At 46.5% G+C, this 20,185-nt stretch overlaps 1 protein-coding gene across 2 annotated transcripts in view; it reads right to left on the reverse strand.

Annotated features, from left to right (window-relative positions):
- BOP1 (BOP1 ribosomal biogenesis factor) overlaps positions 1-20,185 on the reverse strand; it is a 74,089-nt gene that overhangs the window by 23,129 nt on the left and 30,775 nt on the right. For both annotated transcript variants that reach the window (XM_036740798.1, XM_036740799.1), the window contains exon 3: positions 19,437-19,532. In XM_036740798.1, the coding sequence (XP_036596693.1) occupies positions 19,437-19,532 (96 nt within the window). The remainder of the gene's footprint in view (positions 1-19,436; positions 19,533-20,185) is intronic.

The following is a 20,185-nucleotide window of genomic DNA, read 5'->3' on the forward strand; positions in this document are numbered from 1 at the left end:
ATCAGGAGAAGTCAAATCAGGAGTGGAAAAAAGTTCTTAGGCATAGTGCTGACCGGTCCCTTAAGCACTGTAGGCTGTCTCTCAGTCTAAGGCTGAGATGAGCAGAATGTCTTAAGGGATGGAGATATTGGCAGAGCCACAAGGAATCTGAAAATCAGGCCCTCAACTCCCATTACCAGAATTTCAATGAGTGCATCGATCAGCTTCGGGCCTGTAGGATAATCCCTCTTTGTAATTTATACTTACAGAGTGCTTCCAAGTCTGCAAAGTGATTTATACACGTTATCTCATTTGAGCCCAACAACCTTGTGAGGTGGGTAGATACCACAGGTATTATTATCATTTCAATGTTGATGAAAACACTGAGGTGAGTGACTTGTCAAGATCACACAGCTAGGTCAGTGACAAAGGCAAAATCTGAACACAGGGCTTCCTAACCCCAAGTCTAGCTGGTCACTGTATCAGAGAGACTACTTTATTTTACATGTGAGGAAAGTGAAGACAAGTGAAGGGACCTGCCCAAGGACACACAGGGACAGAGTAAGTCACAGTTAACCAGTCACCTGGCTCCAAATTCTGTGCTTTTTCTACTTTTCTCCATCCCAAACCTGGTCCTCAAATATACACTAGACACCTTCCACATCCACCCACGTACCCAGGTACACCCACAGAAATGCACTTGTGCACATATACATAGACACACACATCCACTCACCCCAGATACAGAGATGCACCCATGCATCAGTGAGCTCTCTCCCCCTCTTCCTCTCCTCCCCTTCTCCCCCCTCTCCTTCCTCTCTCTCCAGAGATACACAAATGGGAGCATGCCCTAACAAGGTCTTTCTCCCCTGGCTCCTCTGCACAGCAGCAGGCTCCAGAGACCTGTGGAAGGAGGAAGCCAGGAGTGTAATTTTGGAGGAAATTCTCAAAGCCAAAGCCATTAAGGGCTAGAAAGGGGGCTGCATCCAATTGATAGAAATATAACAGGACAAAAAAAAATCATAATGGCAGGTTCAATTTGGAGAGAAACCCACCTCCAGATTTCCTCTCCTTAATCCTGAATGAGCCCCCAGCTGGCTGAGGGGGGAGGGGGAGCAGAGGAGGGTGGGCACAGCCAACAGGATTAACATCTCCCCAGCTTCAGTTCTCCAAAGGCAGGCCCAGAAATGACAGCCAAGCAAGGTCAGAGCCAGCTGCTGCCATGCACCTCAGCTAGAAGAGGGAAACCCCAAATAGAAAGGGTTTCATTCTCAGACCCTGGATGAACCTACCAGCCGGCATACTATCTTTAGACCAACATTCTCCAAAACTGGGTACTGATTCTAGTGGCCATTTCTCCTTTCCTAGGGGTCTCTACTGTGTGCTCTGTCCGAGCAATTTAAAAGTGAAAGACTGAGAAGGAAACTAATAGGGGAGCAGCAAAGAAGGTGACCAGAAGAAGATTTTTAACTTGAAAACTGTCCTGAGAGTAGATGTGTACAAATACAATTTATTCCTACACCACAAACCTGTCTATTTTGGAGGAGAAACCAAGAACCCCAAATAGTTTAGTATCCCTGAATGACAGAGCTTAGGGATCAGCATCAAAATTTTTCTTAGGGCCCTTTGTCTGGATATGCTCTGTGTCCTTCCCACGTTCCATTTCTAATCACAGGATCACAGCTCTAGAGTCTGGAAAGGACCTCATAGCAGACTTCCAGTCCACCCTGCCCCCCCATTTTACAGATGAGAAAACTTAGGGAGAATAAGAGATTTGCAGAGGTCACACAGGTGGCAATCTTCCTCTGTGTACACTTTTAATCATCTCTCTTAGATGCTTACAGCCCAACTCTTCTAAACTTGTGCACATGTGAGGCATCTCCAACACACTGGAGGGATGGAAACTACCATTTCCTGTCCTTCTGCAGTTTTCCCATCATTTTCCTGCTTCCTAATAAGAGAAATGGCAAGGAAATGTCCCGCCCTGTGACAGAGCAGCCCACTTCTTCCCATGGCTGGCCCCTTTTCTAGGGTCTCTGTTGGCCCTTGGTCTTGTTCCTTTGAGCTGGTATACTCTAGGGCAGGAAGCCTAGGATTCTGGGATCAGGAGCCATGCTAGATAGACAGAGCACTGGACTTGGAATCTAGAGGATCTGAGTTCAAACTCATCTTCAGACACTCCTTAACTGTATGACCTTGGGCAGATGCCGGGCAATTTCCTTATTTATAAAATGAGGTTATTGATAGCACCTACTTCCTGGGGTTGTTGTGATGATTATGTAAGGCACTATATGAAATGTGCTTTGCAAACCTTAACGTGCTATGGGAATTAGCTTGTGAATCAAGATTTTTAAACAAGCAGCTTCTTAACAAAATCACATCAGCCAACATCTACTCATGAGGGCAGGCAAATAGCACCTCCAAAAGCATCACTGAACACCACCTAGGAGGAAGGAGACCAGGCCTACAGTACACAGGGATCTCCTCTGCTCTAGTTTTACTTTCTTACTTCTCCACACTATCCCCTCCCTCTGCAGGACTATGAAGAAAAACAGCTTTTTCAGTAGAGTGGCTGGGGGTGGGGGGGAAGGGTATCTATGTCTTCAATGCTGGAGACTGGGTTAGTGGAAATAACACTGGACTGGGAGTCAGAAAACCCAGGTCACTTTCAGCTCTAATGTTCTGTGAGTCTAAAGTCTATTAGTCAATAGACACCTACTGAGTCTGCACCCCACTCCAATCCCTACAGACAAGTCACAGTAGCCCAGAGATCAGAGGACATTGGAATTTGAAGGGACTTTAGAAGTTAGCTAACCTTGATTTTGAGGAACCTGAATCCCAGAGGCTTAGTGACTGACTTGTCCATATACTGGTCATATCATATCTGAAATACTTTACTTTGTTCCTGGAACCACATTTAACAGAAGAACTGGCAAAGCTAGATTACAGCTAAAGAAAAATGATCAGAATGGTAAAGATACTCAAGGAAGGAAGTTGGAAAAGTTTAATCTAACGTACACAAGAGACATACATAACTGCTTCCTTCGAGTATCTGAAGGGCAGTAATGTAGAACAAAAGTGTCAAACTCAAATAGAAACTGATCCCTGCTGACACAGATTGACTTAGAAAGTCACAAATTAACATTATCTACATTGTATTTTTATTTTATTAAACATTTCCCAATTACATTTTAATCTGGTTCTGGACACACTAGGGAGTTTTGCAGCCAGCATGCAACCCACATACTCTGAGTCTGACACCTCTGATATAAAAGAATTCCATGTGTTTTGCTTAGACCCAGGGTCTGAGTCTAGATCTGAAAGCCAAGTTACCTAGACTCCAGATCAATGAAGACCTCTGCTTCCCTCTTCAAGAATCAGTATCTTCCTTTGGTTCATCCAAGCATAAACTCTGTCACTGTTCCTGGATGGGTTGTGTTATTCCACTCCTTATGACCCCAACTTACCATCCCAGTAATTTTCCAGAACCTGCTGCAGGCCACCACTCCCCATAAGAATAGTTTCCCTCATTGGAAATGTAAGCTCCTTCAGGGTAGAAACCATCTTTACATTTGTCTTCATATTCCTAACATTAATTAGTATAGTCCTTGCCACATAGTAAGAGCCTATAAATACTTTTTTTCCATTATAGTCATTTTCAATTATTTGGGTCAGGGGTTCAATGCTAGTATGGGCCAGTTAGTTGGCCAAAGGAAAAGCTCAGCCTCACATTCATAGACTGTACTTGTAGGCCTACCTTAAAAAATCTTACAAATTAGAGGGAAAGAAAAGTAGAAAGCCCAGGAAACGGGAGTAAGAGCCGGCTTACTGAAACCCATCCACGCTAGTCCAACAAGCCCCAAGGTCTTTGTGAAGCCAAACTGCTCTCCTGTTCCCCTCAGTTCTACTGGTGTCAGGGATAGGTTAAAAAGGGAGAATATGAGTTCATGCTCAACCTCTCCTACTACAATGAAAGTGAAGAGTCTGCCATTCTGGGGACTATGGAGGAAGACTCTGGAAGCAAAGAGAGCACTGCACTGAGCATCAAAGGCCCCTGCTCTGAATTCCAATTGTGCTACTTATCAGCCACTTGGACCTTGGGCAAGTCACTCCTACTCTCTGGTCCTCAGTAACCTCATCTAGAAAACAAGGGGTTGGAGAGGACCTCTCAGTTCTCTTTTAGCATCAGAGCTAGGACAATGAGAAAGCATCACTTCAGGGCTGGCCAAGCCCTGCCCTACGGATGTGCCTCTGGATGTACCCCTCTCACCTGTGTGAGAGCCAGTTCTCTCCTCTAAAATCCCAAAGGATCAGGGGGCTTCTTTCTCACTCAGCCCAGGGAGAGCAGAGGGAAAACTGCCATGAAAACAGTACCCCTCAGATCAAAATATCATCATTCCCAGCAAGCCCATCCAAGCAAAAGGACCCCTGAGGTGGGGGAGGGTTGATAATGGTTGGTGGGAGAGAAACAGTCTCTCCCAACCCCCCCATCATGGCTCCTCAGGGCATGGCAGCTCAGCCAAAGAACTCAGCAGCTATGAGCCTGTTATTCCTTCCATAGTTTGGCAGGGCTTCGAGCCCGGGCAAGGTTCCCAGCTGCTCCCAGAGAGCGCCATCAGTAGCAGCCGGGATCCTGGCCCGCCAGCCAGCAGGAGGGAAAGGGGGGAGGTAAGCAGAGGGGGAAGGAGAAGAACTCGGTCACCCTCCACTGCTTCGAGAACACAAACCAGACCCTTCAAAAGAAAGGAGGGAAGGAGGTAGGGAGAGAGGGGGTCACAGAGAAGGGAGGCTAAAGAAGATGAACATTCCTTGATTCTCAGCTCCTCTACACCCAATCAGTTCTCAAAGAATGCTCGCAAGGTGACTGGGGCCATCCAATGGTCAGTGAAAAGAAGAATGAGCTGGGGACTTGGTGACAGGTGCTCATTCCAGTCTCCTGTCCCCTGCACATACAAGAAATCCTACTTGGCCTCCCTGTAGTCTGACTCTGCTGACAGTGAAGACATTCTTCCCTACCTTCTAGAAAGAAAGATCCTCAGATCGCAAGAATCTTCTGTTAATGCTAGTTCCCTCCAGACTGAGGGGTGTAAATGAGAATATAGACAGGGAAAACAGGCCTCAGTTGAGACAGACACCACTGTACTGCAACTTAGGATATACTTAGAAAGGTAGGGACCCTGAACTAGGGGTTAGTGATTGGCCTCCTAACTCCCCACCCCATTCCCATCTCACCAGTCCTCCTTTTTGAGAGCCCAGACTGGACTGGAAACACTCCACTTGGGGCCCTCAGCTATCAACTCCCTGTCCCCAGGCCTTGGGAATGAGCTGCTGCCTGCGCCACATGATTCATCACAAGGTCCTTGCTCCCTCCCTCCCTCTGTTGCTGCTCAGCACCTGCAATGCTGCCAGGAAACACATGTGACCCTGATCGGGCAAGAGCTAGAGGGCCACTGCTCCCTCTGATTTAGCTGCTGTAAGCCCACTCCCTCGCTCCTAACCTCAACCCCCATTGCTGCTCTCCAGGGACCAACTCTCCCCTCCCCCCACCCTTGCCCCTCAGCCTTTCCTCCTAGTCAAGATGTCTGGCAGCTGGGGCATTGACTCTTCTTGACCTTGGCCAGAGGAATAAACAATGCAAAAGGCAGGTTTCACCTCAGGAACAAGAGAAGATAGGAATTTAGTGTCAACCTCCAGGATGAAGAGCCTAGAGGATCAGGCCTATGGCTCCTCTGGAAGATGAGGGCAAGCTAGAGGTCCTGTCAAAATGGTCAAGGGAGCTCACAACTCTCCTTTGTTTTCTGAGCCCATTCCTCTATGCAGGGCTGAGTAAGGGCCAGTTATGGTTGATATGTCGGCTATGATTTTTCCAATCTCTCCTGAAGCATCTCCCCCCCACCCCATCCCCCTCTATTCCCCCCTTTCCTCTTTCCCTCCCACCCCCACCCCTCCCCAAAGTGGCTGCAGCTGTCAGGGCTACAGATTGGAAGTGCAGGTACAGAGCTGGCCCACTGCCCGCCTCCCTGTGTCTGTCTGCCCAAAGAGGAAGCCAGTCCACCTCTGGAATCCTTCACTCTCTCCTCGTTCCGCCTCTCCCCACCTGTCCCCGGGGAGCACAGGGTCAGCCGCCCTCTCTCGGTCTCTCTCTTTTCCCTTGCCCCCTCTCCGATTACAATGCCGGCAGTGTTCATTCCCAACTCCCCCACTGCACGTTAATTCTGTGCCTCTGTCTCTAAACGACCAAACTGCCTTCCTGTGCCTCCTGTCTTTCCATTCCTCCTCCTCGATTTTTTATCTCTGACAAACAGCACAAGGCAAGCCGCCCCCCACCACCCCCCCCACCCCCCGGAGGTGGGGGAGGCCAAAGGGAGGAGGCCTAGTCATTCACATTGAGCTTGCCTGGCTAGGGGATAAGGGTGAGAGACAAGCTCTTTCCACACACTGGCCGGCCAGATCCTGACCCCCTGAACTTCAGACCACTCACCTGTGCTAACTGACCCCAGATTTCGAAATAAATGTTTCTTAAAAGGTTAGAGGGTGCTTCTTGAGAAACCTTCTAGTGTGGTCAAAGCATGAGGCTGAGGACCCAAGTCTCCATTAGGAGGTAGGCTGAACTACCTATAAATCTTGCTTTTCAATTCAGTACTAACATTAGTTAAAATAAAGTGATAAAGTTCTTAGTCAACAAAACCAAAAACATTTACTTAGAGCCTATTATGCACAACATCTTGAAGTCAGAGACAGCTTTTAAGAAAACCAAAGGTCTTGGAATCAAGAAAAACTAGGTTCCACATCTTGCTTCAGATACTTGGCAGAAAGTCACTTAATCTCTCTGGGGCAGTTTCCTTACCTGCAAAGTGAGAGGACCAGCCTTGACCTCTGAAGCCCCCTTCCAACTCTAAATCTACGTTACTATCCCTCCTGACCCCAAAATGAAACAAACAGTGGGGAAAGAGGGATGGAGTGATGATGCCCTGCAGTCTCACAGGAGATCCTACAGGGAGCAGGGGGACAGGATAGGAAAGCTGGAAAACGTTCTACCTCCTCAAGTGGGTTCTTCCCAGGACAGTTTCACAATTTATTCTGAAGTGCTGAGAGTTTCCCAGAACATCAGACACACCCTAATCCAAAGGTAACTATAAAAACATTTTCCAAAAAAAGAGAAATGATTTCAGGATTATCCATCCTCCATCTGAGGAGCTTGATTTCCACCCCACCCCCTACCCTGCCTCGCCAAACCCCCAATGACTAGTTCCAATCATGTAAAAAGCAGGGCAGCTTCTTACCCTTGAGCAAAGGGTAAAGCTAAAGCAGTTGGATATGGAGAGACTAGAAAGACTCTTCTAGGGGAAGCCCATGAGAAACTAGGAACTTTCCAAAAAGGAGAGATGTCTTTTCCACATCCACCTGCACACCCCCCTCCTATCTCCCCCTATGCCTCTCCTCCTTTCACCCAACACAATAGGGTGTTTGGGGTATTCCCACAGAGGAACCTTTATCTTTCTTCCAAGCCATTCCTTCTTGAACTCACATGAGAATTGCAACCTTCTCCCAGCGAGAACGTACTAAGTCCCTCTGCCCTCTCAACCCTCCCTCAAATACTGATGAACTTGGCCTTCAATGAAGAGGTATGATTTACAGCTGACATAGGTGAGACTAGGCCAGACCCACAGACCCCTGCCCTGCAAGATGGCTAGCCCTCACAGCCCTGGGATAGCTATTTTCTCCAAGTCAGCTCCTCCCTACAAAGAAATAACCAGTGTAGCACCAACTTGTCCCAACTTAGTTCCTCCCTTCCCCCAACACTGTTCCCCTCCTCCCATCTTTCCATATTGCTCTGCTGTCCACAAAGAAACTTTCCCCTTTCCCAGATCCAAGATTCCTGACATTTTGGCATCTGGTTCTACCAACTACAAATGCCTTCTCTCCTTCAGAACAGCTCAGCTCCTACAATGACAAAGATCTGACTCTTCTTCTGGCTACCCTGGGTTCTCTCAGAGTTTCCCCCATAAACAGTGGGTTTCATGAACAACCACTCTCTCCTTCCTGGAAATCCCAAGGCTTGGTATCCTTCTGCTCACTCAATTCTAGACTCCCTGAAAGCTATGGCCAGCAGGCAGGTGGGCAGTCAATAAGCATTTATTAAGAGCTTACTCAGTGCCTGGCCCTGCAGACCTGAACTGGTACACTGCTTTTTGCTTGTCCCCTGGGGTTGCGAACTAGAGGTCATAAAAGGTATGAAGAGAGATGCTTTGAAGAGCTCAGAGGCAGAAATGCATTCAGGAAATAAAGTGACCCTTACCCCAACTTCCCAAGTCACTTTCCCCAAGCTGCAAACAGCCCTTCAAATATGCCAATTGGTCGAAGCAATGTTTCTTTGCTGTCCACAATCCAACCTATACTATTTGCAACCCATAGTCCAACCTCAGAGGGAAATCTACTGCTCTCCTCTGCCTCTCAAATGACTGGGGGTGGGGGAGTGCGCGTCTTTTTAATCAACCATTCTGAATCAGAAAATTCTTTTTTACCTATGAACTCCACTATAATACCCTAATATCATCCCCACCCCCCACCAAGGCACAGTTGGCTTTAATCATATGTCCCATTTTCTTTCCCCTGAGAAACTTCTCTCTCCCGGGCTGGAAGCAAAGGAAGAACCGGATGAAAGGAAACAGCTTTAAAATACAAAGCAACCCTCAACAGCACACAGAATGACAGGTGGCTGGCTGGTCCAACAGACAAGGCAGAGTTGTCCTTCACCACCACCACCACCACCACCCCCAAAAGAAAACATACATATGCACCTGCATCCCGCCCCTCTCCCCAAGAGTCCAGCACACACGGACTTAGGCAACTATGAACATACACGCCCACTCTCTTGATTTATCATTGCTGCCTTCGAGACAGGCAGACAGTTCTTCCATATCAACATGGTTTGGCTGAGTAAAAGAAGACTCCTATCATTCTGAGCAGAAATATTACCTGCTGGGAGAAACCTTTAGCCTCTTTTAGTAGAGATGAGAACAGAAAATACTTGCCAACTTTGATTATTCTAAGCAATTTAAAATACTTGTCACCCACGGATCCCCACTAATCCTCAGCATTATCGATCCCCATTAACTCTCTGGGTTTGAGTTAGTCAAAAACCATTTATTAAGCTCCTACTACATGCAAGGCCCTGTACTAGGTACTAGGAATACAAAAAGAGGCAAAAAACACTCTCAAGAAGCTCACAATTTAATGGGGAGACAACATGCAAACAACTACGTACAAACAAGGATAAACTGGAAATAATTAAAAGAAGGAAAGCACTAGGTTTAAGAAGAGCTAGGAAAGACTTCTAGCAGCAGGTGGGATTTTTATCTGGAACTTGAAGGAAGTAAAGGAAACAAGAAGGTGAAGATGAGGAAGGAGAGCACTGCAGGTATGGAGAACAGGCAGAGAAAATGCCCAAAAGCGCCTTATCTAAGGAATAGCAATGACTGGACTGAAGAGGGCAGGACTAGGGTTCCCTAGTCTATCCGCATGTGTATTCATTCATATTCCCATTCGGTAGGAAAATGCTTCTAGAAGAGCCTAATTCCCACATGAGGAGAGGTAAAAGCAGCCAATTCCCACCAAATCTAGTGCCTTCACAGATCAAAGGTCTTCAGAAGTTGCGTGATTTTTTTAGTTAGGGTGATCCCTTCATTGCTTCCAATCACAACCTCTCCATCTGGTGAGGGGTCTTGCCACATTTAGGCTAATCCTCAGACAGAGTTCTATGCTGGGGCCATACCTGAAGTCTTTCCAGTTTAACAGGATCTGCCACAACTGGCAGAGCCTCCAAGAACCCAGGGTCACCTCTACAATGAGGCATTTGGGAAGAACTTTAGTAATGGTACAATTCAACTAGCCTGGGCCAAAGGAAATCTCAGGTTCCTAATGGAAAAAAAGAAAAAAGGCTAAAGCAAAAGGGAAGGGGGTTTATCAGAGACTTTGTCTCCTCACTTTAAGTGCTGTCCTGGACTGTAGGGAAGGGGCCAAATGCAGCTAGAAGATCCAAATTCTTTTACCCCTGGTGACAACGTATGAATGTGAAAAGGTTCAGGGGTGGGAAGCTGTTACATGGATAGGATGTGAGTGATTTTCAAGATGCAAACAGGAGTCAGAAGTGCTTCAGGGTTGATCACAAACAGAATGGGGAGGGCCCCTGGAACTCAGGAAACCTGAGCGATGAGAGCTCCCCCTGCCAGACTATTCTGAGTGCAACTGGGGGCTGGGGGAATGGGGGGGCTCCAGGAGCAAGGGGAGGCCGCCAACACTGTAGGCAGCTGCCGGTTCGGTAGCCGGGAGAAGCCATTAACGGTGTTTGGCTAGAGAGCAGAGGGGATCTTAGTTCCTGGACACACATATAGGCCTGGGTTTCATCCCTGTGGGATCTCGAGTTACAATGGAGTTTTGGGGGTGGGGGGAGTTGGGGAGTATGTCCAGAGCCATAGGCCCCCATTCCTTCCAAAGAGCTTAGCCTCAGGCCAAGTTCAGGCCAGGCAGCACACTCTTCTCCCACCAAACCAGCCTCACTGATCCCTGGGCCATCAGACCATGTTTTTTCCACAGAGGAGGAAAAGGAGGGTATTTCGAACTCTATCCCCCGTATCATCCCCTTCATGCGGTGGGTACTGGGAATTGAGGTCTCTCTACTCTGCACAGACACCTTCCTTCACCCTAGTCTGGCCACACTTTTGGTTAAAGTTCACAGTATCAGCCTGCAGAACTCTGGTGACCCCAATCGCACTTCCGAGAAAAATAAGGCTTTGTAGAGATGTATTAAGAGGCAGCAACGGCAACAACATAGTAGAGGGATGGTAATGCAAAGTCCAAGTGCTTTTAATGAGGGTGAGAAGGGAGAAGTAGAGGAAGGACAAGACACCCTGTGCCTCAGTTTCCCCCATCTTGAAAAGTAAAAGAATAATCCTTATTGCTGATGCAGCTGCCTTTCCTTCCTCCCTCCTCTCCCCTAACCCACCTCCCTGGGGGTCTGGGCAGCTGGATGAGATCATGTCTGTGAAAAATGCTACAGCTTTGTGGAGAGAAGTGTGAGGTGGACATAAAGAGACAGGGAGGTGAACAGCTGGTCACTGCAACTCCAGCCTTCATTGGTTTTTAGGCAGAAAGACCAGGAGACAGAAAAGGGGTCTAAGAGATGAGGATCAGATGAGAGTTCTAAAACCAGGGCACATACAGATTATCAAGAGGGGCATTCCAGCCCCCTTGTCTGTAATCAAAAGAAGGATTACAAAATACCAAACTCCCTCTTGGTCTTACCTATTCTAGAATGAAAAGAATGGTAATGGGGGAAGGGTGGAATAGAGGTCCCCACACTTTTGTTGTTCATGTAGCCTCATTATTAGAGAGTCAACCCTTAAAGTCCTAACATAGGATCTGCTTCTAAGAAAGCCAGAAATCTATTAGGGGGTGAGGGGGAGGAGGAAAAGGCAATGAGGTTTCCAAATTGAGGAAAAGGTCAGCTCCTAAAGGCAAAGAGTTTTGGATGGGAGACCCACACAATTTAATGATGGCTAGAGTTTCCATTCTTCAACTCAGAGAGGCATTGGGTCCCCTCTATTCCCCCCCCCCCAACCTAGTGAGGGGAAGGAGATGAGTTCCTACTGATGTCATTTCTTCCAGAATAACACACACGCCACCCCAGCCTTCCCCAGCCCCACTGCCAGGGCTCTGGGTATGCTGTGGGCCAGCCAGAGAGCCAGCAACACCTCCCTGCTAATGGCTTCCTTTTGCTTTGGGGCCCCATCACCACACCCCATCTCTCACCCTTTAGGACCCCACAGACAGAGCTGGAAGGTTACAGAATAGGGGGAAGGGAGGAGGAGATAGGTTAGAAGGAGAGGCTAAGGGGGCCTGGAATAGTAGTGTGGCCGCTCCCCTCCCTCACTGCCAGCAGCCATCCCAAGGCCAATCTGTTTTTCCATGCAATTGTGCCAGCCCGGTCTAGTAGGGAAAAAGCCAGCTTGGCTGGCTGGCTCAATTGCTGTAGGAGGGGATTTTGGCAGAGAGAGAGGCTCAATGCCAGGGATGCAGCAGGAAAAAAGGGGTCTGTGAAACCAAGCTATCTCTTCAGAGCTGGTTCTGACACACATATCTTACCCATCCCCACCACTCCGCAGACTGGGAAACGCATCCCAACGTACACGTACAAAGTATTTGTCCCAAGTAAATATGCCAGCCCATACAGAGGCTGTGTCCCCTTATATCACACACAAGGTAGACACCCACACCGAATGGGGGATTCATACCTCTGAAAAGAGAGGACAAGTCCACATACTTGAATACACATGCACACTGGGCAAAGGAAACTTTCCATTCTGGCCCCAAAAGTTGGCAAAGAAAGCGCTGCTGATCTGGGCAGACTGTTTAGACCATCCCTCTCAGACTGCAAAAGTTTTCTTCCCTCCCACCCCCAAACTAAGCACAGTGTATAGGGCAACACCCTCCCTATCATCCCCCAAACACTCAGACCTGAAGCTCAGCCTAGGCAAGGAAGCAGGTCATTTCTGTCACTGGGACATGACAGAGGAGGAAAAGTCCCAGGGACAAGCAAAAGATGGAGCCAATTGAGGAAGGATTATTTATTCACTCTCTTGCCCTACTCCAAAGCTCTAGGGAGACTCCGAAGGGTTTTGCATCCAACAAAATATTATCACCTCCTGCCTTCCAGGAGCCCACCAGAGTCCAATACTCTGTGAGAGGAGTTCTACACATTCTCCCTTGGCCAGCTCAAAGGAGTCGGCCGGGCAGAGTGGATGCAGCCCTAGAGGTAAAGGTAAAACACCTGATTTCAAATCTCTGCTCTGCCATTTCCTGTAAGTGTCATGTTGGGCAAATTACTTCTCTCTAGGACTCAGAATTCCTTCATCTATAAATTAGAGGGTGAGCTAGATGTGTTTTGAGATCCCTCCTTCTATGAACCCTACGGGGTAAGTCAAAATTGGCACATCCATCTCTTTTCTCTACAATCAGATTCAAAGTTCCTTGTGGGCAAAGATCACACACACACACACACACACACACACACTCCAGCAAAAATGAGATTTAGGGACCATGTGTCTTCCACTCACTGGAGGATTTATTTGGGTAGATAATGAGATTTCGAATTCAAAGGAATTTTAAAGGCTATCTGGTGCAATACAAATCAATATAAAGATAAGGAAAGAAGCTGGGAGGTGCTGTATCATGACCAGTGGTCATATGGATAGTATTGGGATTGAAATCACAACTTTTGACCTCACTGTCTATCTCAACCTCTCTAACTGCTTCACCCTGCATTCTCTCTCCTCCAAAACTCCCAGGTTGAACTGCCCATAGCTCCTGGCCTGGCAGACAGCACACAAGTATAACTGTGGAGAGATTCAAATGCTACAGTAAAGAGTCAACTCAGAGTAGTGAAGACATACACACAGCCCCTGGAGATGGGTGGGTGGCTAATCTGGAAACACCACATTCTGGAAGGACCACTCTCTAACTCCTGACTGCTTAGCTCCTGAAAGCTGAGCTCTGACGCCCCCTCTATCCTTCGGTCAGCTGTGTGGCCACAGGAGGTGGGAGGTACAGTGGGAGGGAGGCAGTGCTGGAAGGAGCAAGCAGCGCTGCGAGGTGCACTCAGCACACTGTCATTCATTAGCATGGACATATGGAATAGTCATCGTGGGAGGAAGCAGACCCAGGCAGCCCCCAACCTGTTTCCTCCCAGTGCGGCCATGCTGCACCACCATGCAGAGCCCCACACCCCACCAGTGGGCAAGGGGATCAGACAGTAGGGCTCAAAGGGGGAAAGAAGGGGGGAAGACAAGAAAAGAGGGGCTGCCTAGGGACAGAACTGGGACTCTCATACCCCTGACCAAATTCTAATGCAACTTCCACCCACCTTCTCACCTCCACATTCTATTTGCTATCATCATTGATTTTGCAAAATACAAAATATAAAAAAGTAGCCGACAGGATGTGGCTGCTGACAGCCAGAGCCCTTGGGGTGGGGGGGAGGTAAAGAGCCGCAGCACCGAGCTCATTCCCTCCCTCACCCAAAGCGCGCCCGGCTGCTCCCGGCCAGGAAACCAATTTATTTTGTTTTGTCTCTGTTCTCTGAAGGCACAGCAGAGACCGGATCGGGCTGACAGCCAAGGCTCGTGCAGTCGACTGCCAAGTGAACAGGAGGACAACCAAAGAGGGGAGGAAACAGAGTTTGAAGAGGTGGGGGTGGAGATGGAGACTCCTCCTCTTACCCTCCAAATCCCAGGAGAGGAGAAAGATTAGGAATTGTCAGAGAAGGGCTTCCTGACTCGGTCAGTGACCTGACACTCTATCAGTCCGAGGAAGAAAGAAACAGCCACTTACTGGGGCCACAAAGCGGGTCATTTTGCCTTAAGAGCATCCAACTAGAAGAAAAGTGATCACTGATAAAATGTAAATCTTGGACCTTAGAGGCAGGAAAAATAGAGCAAGTCCCTCCTTAGGAAAAGGTCCAATAGAGTCCAGATACTTCCCAAATACATAAGGACTACAAATCCCAACATGCAGTGCAGCCTGGACAGCACCCTGCCTTAAAAGGGAAGTACTTTTCACCTCTTGGGCAGGGCTCACAGTACTACCATTAGCCATGGGAAAGAAGGGGAACTAGGGAGCCAGGTCCTATTTGTGTAGCTATAGATTAAGATGCTGGCAGAGGCAGGCAATTTATGAATATAATGGCACCTTTCCTCCCTAAGATTTCATTCAGAAACAACCCCTTAGAGAATTCTTAACCAACAAGAGACAGACGCAATCACAAAAGATACAACAGATACTTGTAATTACAGGAAATTGAAAAAAATTTAGACAAATAAAATCAATACAGTAAGGGAAAGCATTGAGTGGAGAAAAAATCTTGACATCAAATATCTATGATAAGCGTTTGGTATCTAAGATATGCAGTGAATTAACATAAATATTTGACACAGAACCATTCCTCAATGGATAAATGGTCAAAGGATACAGAGTTCTCAAAAGAATTGCAAACTATTAATAACTATAAGGAGGACTACTCCAAATCACTAAGAATAAAAGAAGTGCAAACCAAATAACTCTGAGGTTTCATCTTTTCACACCCAGAAAACTGGCTATGACATCAAGATATGAAGGAGCTGCAGAAAGACAGACACACTATAATACGCTATTGGTGGAGCTGTTAATTGGCCCAACCATTCTGGAAAGTGGCTTGGAACTGTGCTAACAAAGTGACTAAAACATCCATATGCTTTAACCCAAAGATCTCGCTACTAGCCACACATACTAAGGAAGCCAAAGACAGAAAAGACTCCTATACAGCAAAACATTCACCTCTGCACTTTTTGTGGTAGGAAAAACCTATAAAAAAAAGTAGATGCCCATCAGGCATGAATGTAATAGATTATCACTACAACATAGCAAACAATTAATGAAGAATTTGGAGAAACATGGGAAGATGTATGAATTGAAGAGTGAAATAAATATAACTAGGAAAATAATATACACAATGACTACAACAATGAAAATAAAAAGAGGGGAAAAAATAAAGTCATGACCAAATCTGTCCCTGGAGGGGAATGAAGAAGCTGCCCTCTCACCCACACCCCGAAGAGGAGACTATGGATGAGGAATAGTGTACCCATTCTCAGACAGCTTATGCTTAATTCGACCGAACTTTTTCCCCTCATTCTCTTTTCATTTTTTCTATGAGGGATATCTCACTGGGTAGAGACAGAGCAGAGGGAGAAATTTGGAAATGAAGGTGACAGAAACACAAGAGGTATTAATCAAACAGTATTTTAAAAAGGAAAAAAGAAACAATTCTGCAAGTGAGTAGCACATAGACAACTGAAGACTGCCTCCCCAATTCAACACACCCTTAGGAGGGAAAAAAGGGGTATCTTCCTCTTTCCAACACTTCCCCAAGTCCCTGCCCCCCCAATTTACTCTCCAAAGCTATCTCTGTGACAGAGCTGGGGGCATTTTCCTTGGCAACATCAGACTGTCCTGAGATCTTTGTGGGAGTAGGAGAGATCCTTACCTGGGGCAAAGAGGAGAGAGACAGTGTTGAATAAAGGAAGGAGATGAAATCCAGACAACACTGATCATTCCCATCATTCCTGACTGCCTATAGTTATTGCTCCATTAAACAGCTTATCACTTGATCCTACGTAATCTTGTAGTATTCTTTAATTGTGTTCAGTTTTCAGTTCATGTCTTGCTTCCCCCACCCAAAGATTCTAAACTCTTCAGAAAACAGGACAGTTCAGTGAAAAGAATTCTGGATTTAGAGTCAGAGGACATGAGTTCAAATCCTGGTTCTCAACTGACCACTTGGGTGATCTTTGGCAAGTCACCATCCGTGGGCTTCCTCATCTATAAAATGAGAGGGTTAGGCTAGATGGTCTTTGAGGTCTAAATCTATGATCCTATGAGGAAACATATCACATACTTTCTTGTACCTTCCCAGAACCTAATACCTGTACTATACATACAGTAAGAGGCAAATAAATACCCACTGAACCAAACAGAGAAGGTCTGGAAAGGATACCAGGCCAATCAGAAACATAGCTGCAAACTGAGAGACAGGCATCAGCCCCCACCAGAAAAATTCCTAGAGGCTCATGCCTTGAGACAGAGGAAAGAAGGAAAAGGGGGATTTACAAGGATAGTGGGGGATGAGGATCTGGAAATAGAAAAAGTTCATGGAAGCTACTGATGTCAGCAGGTCCTGAATGAACCTCCCCCGCTGGGGTGCTGATGCTGGATCGCCTGTGTAGGAGAAGCCTTGAGAGTCTTTCATGCAAAAGCCTTTGGACGGCCTGTGGTTCTCCCACCCCCAGGCATGTCTGAGACATTACACAAGTGCACATTTTCTATCCTCATATGTTTCCCTAGCTCCCAAAGCTTTATTCCAGACCCAGGGGCAGGAGACCCTAAGCCAGAATGTTTATTCAAACATAACCCCTAGCCCCACCAATGACACTTCCCACACCAGCACCAGCTTCCCATGGTTAGTAGCAGATGCTCTCCTAGGAAATAAACCTACTAACTTGCTGGTTGGGTTCCAGAAGCCTGTACCTCAGTGACAATCCTCTGGAAATACCAAAAAGACAAAACAATTCTGATCTGATTCTTATCCCTACAGCCTGCACAATATCGTCTAGTATCTCAAAAGCACCACCTAATCCACCCCTTCATAAACGTTCAACAAAAGGCATCCAGAACCCCCCATAGCCTTTGGGGAGAGTTGCCTGGCCTGGGAGAGGGCAGGTTCTGTTACAGGCCAATACAGCTCCAAAGACAAGAGATCATCTACAGTGCTTGGTCATTCGTGGAGAAGCATCACCAGAAAATTCACAAGTGATCCGTGGGGCAGAGCCCACATTCCCACACACTGAAGACAGAAGAAAAAAGCCCTGGCCATCACCACCCTAATTCCACAAACCTCTCAGGTGAATTCTGCAGTTTACAAGCTGCTTTCCATCTGTAATCTCGTGAGCGTAATAACCAACTCCAAGACCAGCAGAGGAAGGATTTTGATCCTTATTTTACAAATGAGGTAACTAACGCCCAACAGCAAGTAGTTAGTCAGTGGTACAGCAAGGACCAAGATCAGGTCTCCCAGATCTTCCTTCTCCAAGGTTTTTTGGTAGTTTTCACTCCACCAAAAAGTTAGTTTTAGCCTGTTGAGGACCTTCACTAACAATCCTCAAGAGGGCAGGGCCTATCTGATACTCTTCTTCAAGTACACCAAGTTAACTTCCTTTCTACAACATTCACTTGCCTGTGAAGACATAAGTTTGATAAACACTTCTGGATGGGAGTAGAAAGCCAACTCCCAGGTCCATCAAGCAAGGGAACAATACTTCAAGGCCTAGTTCCAGTCCTATCTCCTTTGGAATGCCTTTCCTAACTACACCAACTCACACTGACCTCTTCCTTCTGCCAACTAGCATTGCATTTACCCACAAAATTTAGCATCTGATCATATACTCTCAGCTATGGATCTCTCAGAGCATCAACTTTTCTTGTTTGGCTTTTGGTGTGTCCATTTTTTCCCCTGACATACTCTCTTGGTGTCCCACACTGGTACAGAGGGCACCCGAAGGGCTCAAAGGCTATGCCAGAAAGATTCAAGTTTTGGCAGGTCCTACCAAGCTAAGATGATTTCTACTTCCCAAGGACTAGCTACTCTAAGTGCAAGAGGCATTGGAGCCACCAACAGATACAATTTTTTTTTAACCACAACAACTCACAAAGAACTATCCAGTGTTCATCTATCAAAATGTCTAGGGATTATTATGAACCATGTTCCTGTAGGGAGTACAACCTGATAAAACTAGGGATCTTTTTTGACACACTGATATGTGTATGTGTGGTCTACTCAGACAAACTGCAAATTCCTTGGGGAAAGAGACTGGGTTTCATACTTTTTTTTCTCCCACGTGCACACAGGAAACGCTCAATAAATAGTTATCTATTAAGTTGTCTTGTTCAATTGCTTCATGTTTGTCAGTCTTAACTCTCCCGACTAGACTATGCATGAACATCCCTTTTTTTGTAAATTGCGATTCAGTCTTTTTTGTTTTTCATGCCACCACATACATAACCAGCTACAAAATCACCAGATTTTGCTTACAAATTTATCATTTATTGACTTTAGCTGAAACTACTATTACAATGATAATTCCTTTTCCGTCCACTTAAACATGTCGCAATGAATCCCCTATTTTGATTCTATTCCTTATCTTCTAGGTGGTGCAATGGATAGAGTATCGAGTCTGAAGTCAGGAATACATAATTCAAATATAGCCTCAGTCACTCACTACTTGCGTGACCCTATTAGCACGAACATCTTGAAAGCAAGACTGTATCTTTTGCTTCCTCTGAAATAACCACAGAATTATAAAGTGCAGAACACAGCAGAACAGGCCCCAATTCATTCCTGTTGATTAACTTGCTAGGAGTATGGATGAGAGATGAAATGAAGTCCCTAGACCCTTCTCCACTTCCTCTCATGCAAAGATGCACAAGTCCCACCACAAAACTGTCATCTGCATAGTTCAGTATGCCTCTATACCAGTGGCGGAAAACACATAACTAGTGGCATACAAGCCATTACCACTTCTAACAACAGCCAAGCTTTGGATGGCTGGGGATGGGTAGACCTGCCTTCAGAAATAAGACCCTATCCAATATAAAGGATCAAACCATACACACGACAAAGTAAGGCACAGACCACAAGCAAACCAACCAAAGCACAGGAGAAGAACCATTCAAGCAGGAGGGAGGGATGGAGCAAGAAGACTTACGCTATAGCTGTATGTACTTCTCCCCTAGCAGCAATAGCACTGGTGAATCACCTCCAACTCCATCCATAGCTCCTATCTTATGCCAACAGGTTGACAGAAACTTACCTCCTCATCAGAACTGTCTTCTGCATATTCATCTTCTTTCTTTGGTTCTTGGCTTGGGCTACTAGCTTCCTTTGTGTTCTGCAAAGTGGCACCAACCTAAGGACAAACAGGAATAGATTTAGCTCATCATGAAGGAATATCTGAAACTCATATACACAGTGTCATCAAATGACTATCAATGAATCCCTGCAAAAATCACGCCCCCAAGGACTTTCCTCTGCACTTGGGCATGACCAAGCAACCACAGTCTCCCACTATTCAAAATTCCCCACAACCACTCCCCAGGCAAAGAGACCCATGGGATAATTCCTAGTACAGGGAAACATGGTCCCCAGTTGGTATTGAAACTCAGGTTTCTGGGGCCCTTCTTCCCAACTCTACCCCAAAATCCTCAGCCCAGTCAATACTGCTAGAGCTACCTTGGACAGATAGTCTACAACTCCAAAGAGGAAGGGACTTCTAAGAGCCTCAGGCATGCTGGGGAGGGGAAACTCCTGTCTCCCCACGACCAACCCTCACCGTGGCCCAGGCTCCTCTCCACAAAGAGCTTTTGCAGTTAGTTTTTACAAGTGCCTCTGCTGCCCTAGCCAAGCATTGTGTTGGGTGCTTGAGATAAGAACATAAAAATTAAACAGCCTCTGTCTTCAAGGAGCTTCCATTATATCAGGGGAGATAATGTGTAAATAAAATAGAAGACAAATATAAGGTAAATTTTTTTGTGGGGAAAGCACTAGTAGCTAGGAGGCTAA

The sequence above is a fragment of the Trichosurus vulpecula genome, chromosome 1, assembly GCF_011100635.1.
Source record: "Trichosurus vulpecula isolate mTriVul1 chromosome 1, mTriVul1.pri, whole genome shotgun sequence".
Lineage (NCBI taxonomy): Eukaryota > Metazoa > Chordata > Mammalia > Diprotodontia > Phalangeridae > Trichosurus > Trichosurus vulpecula.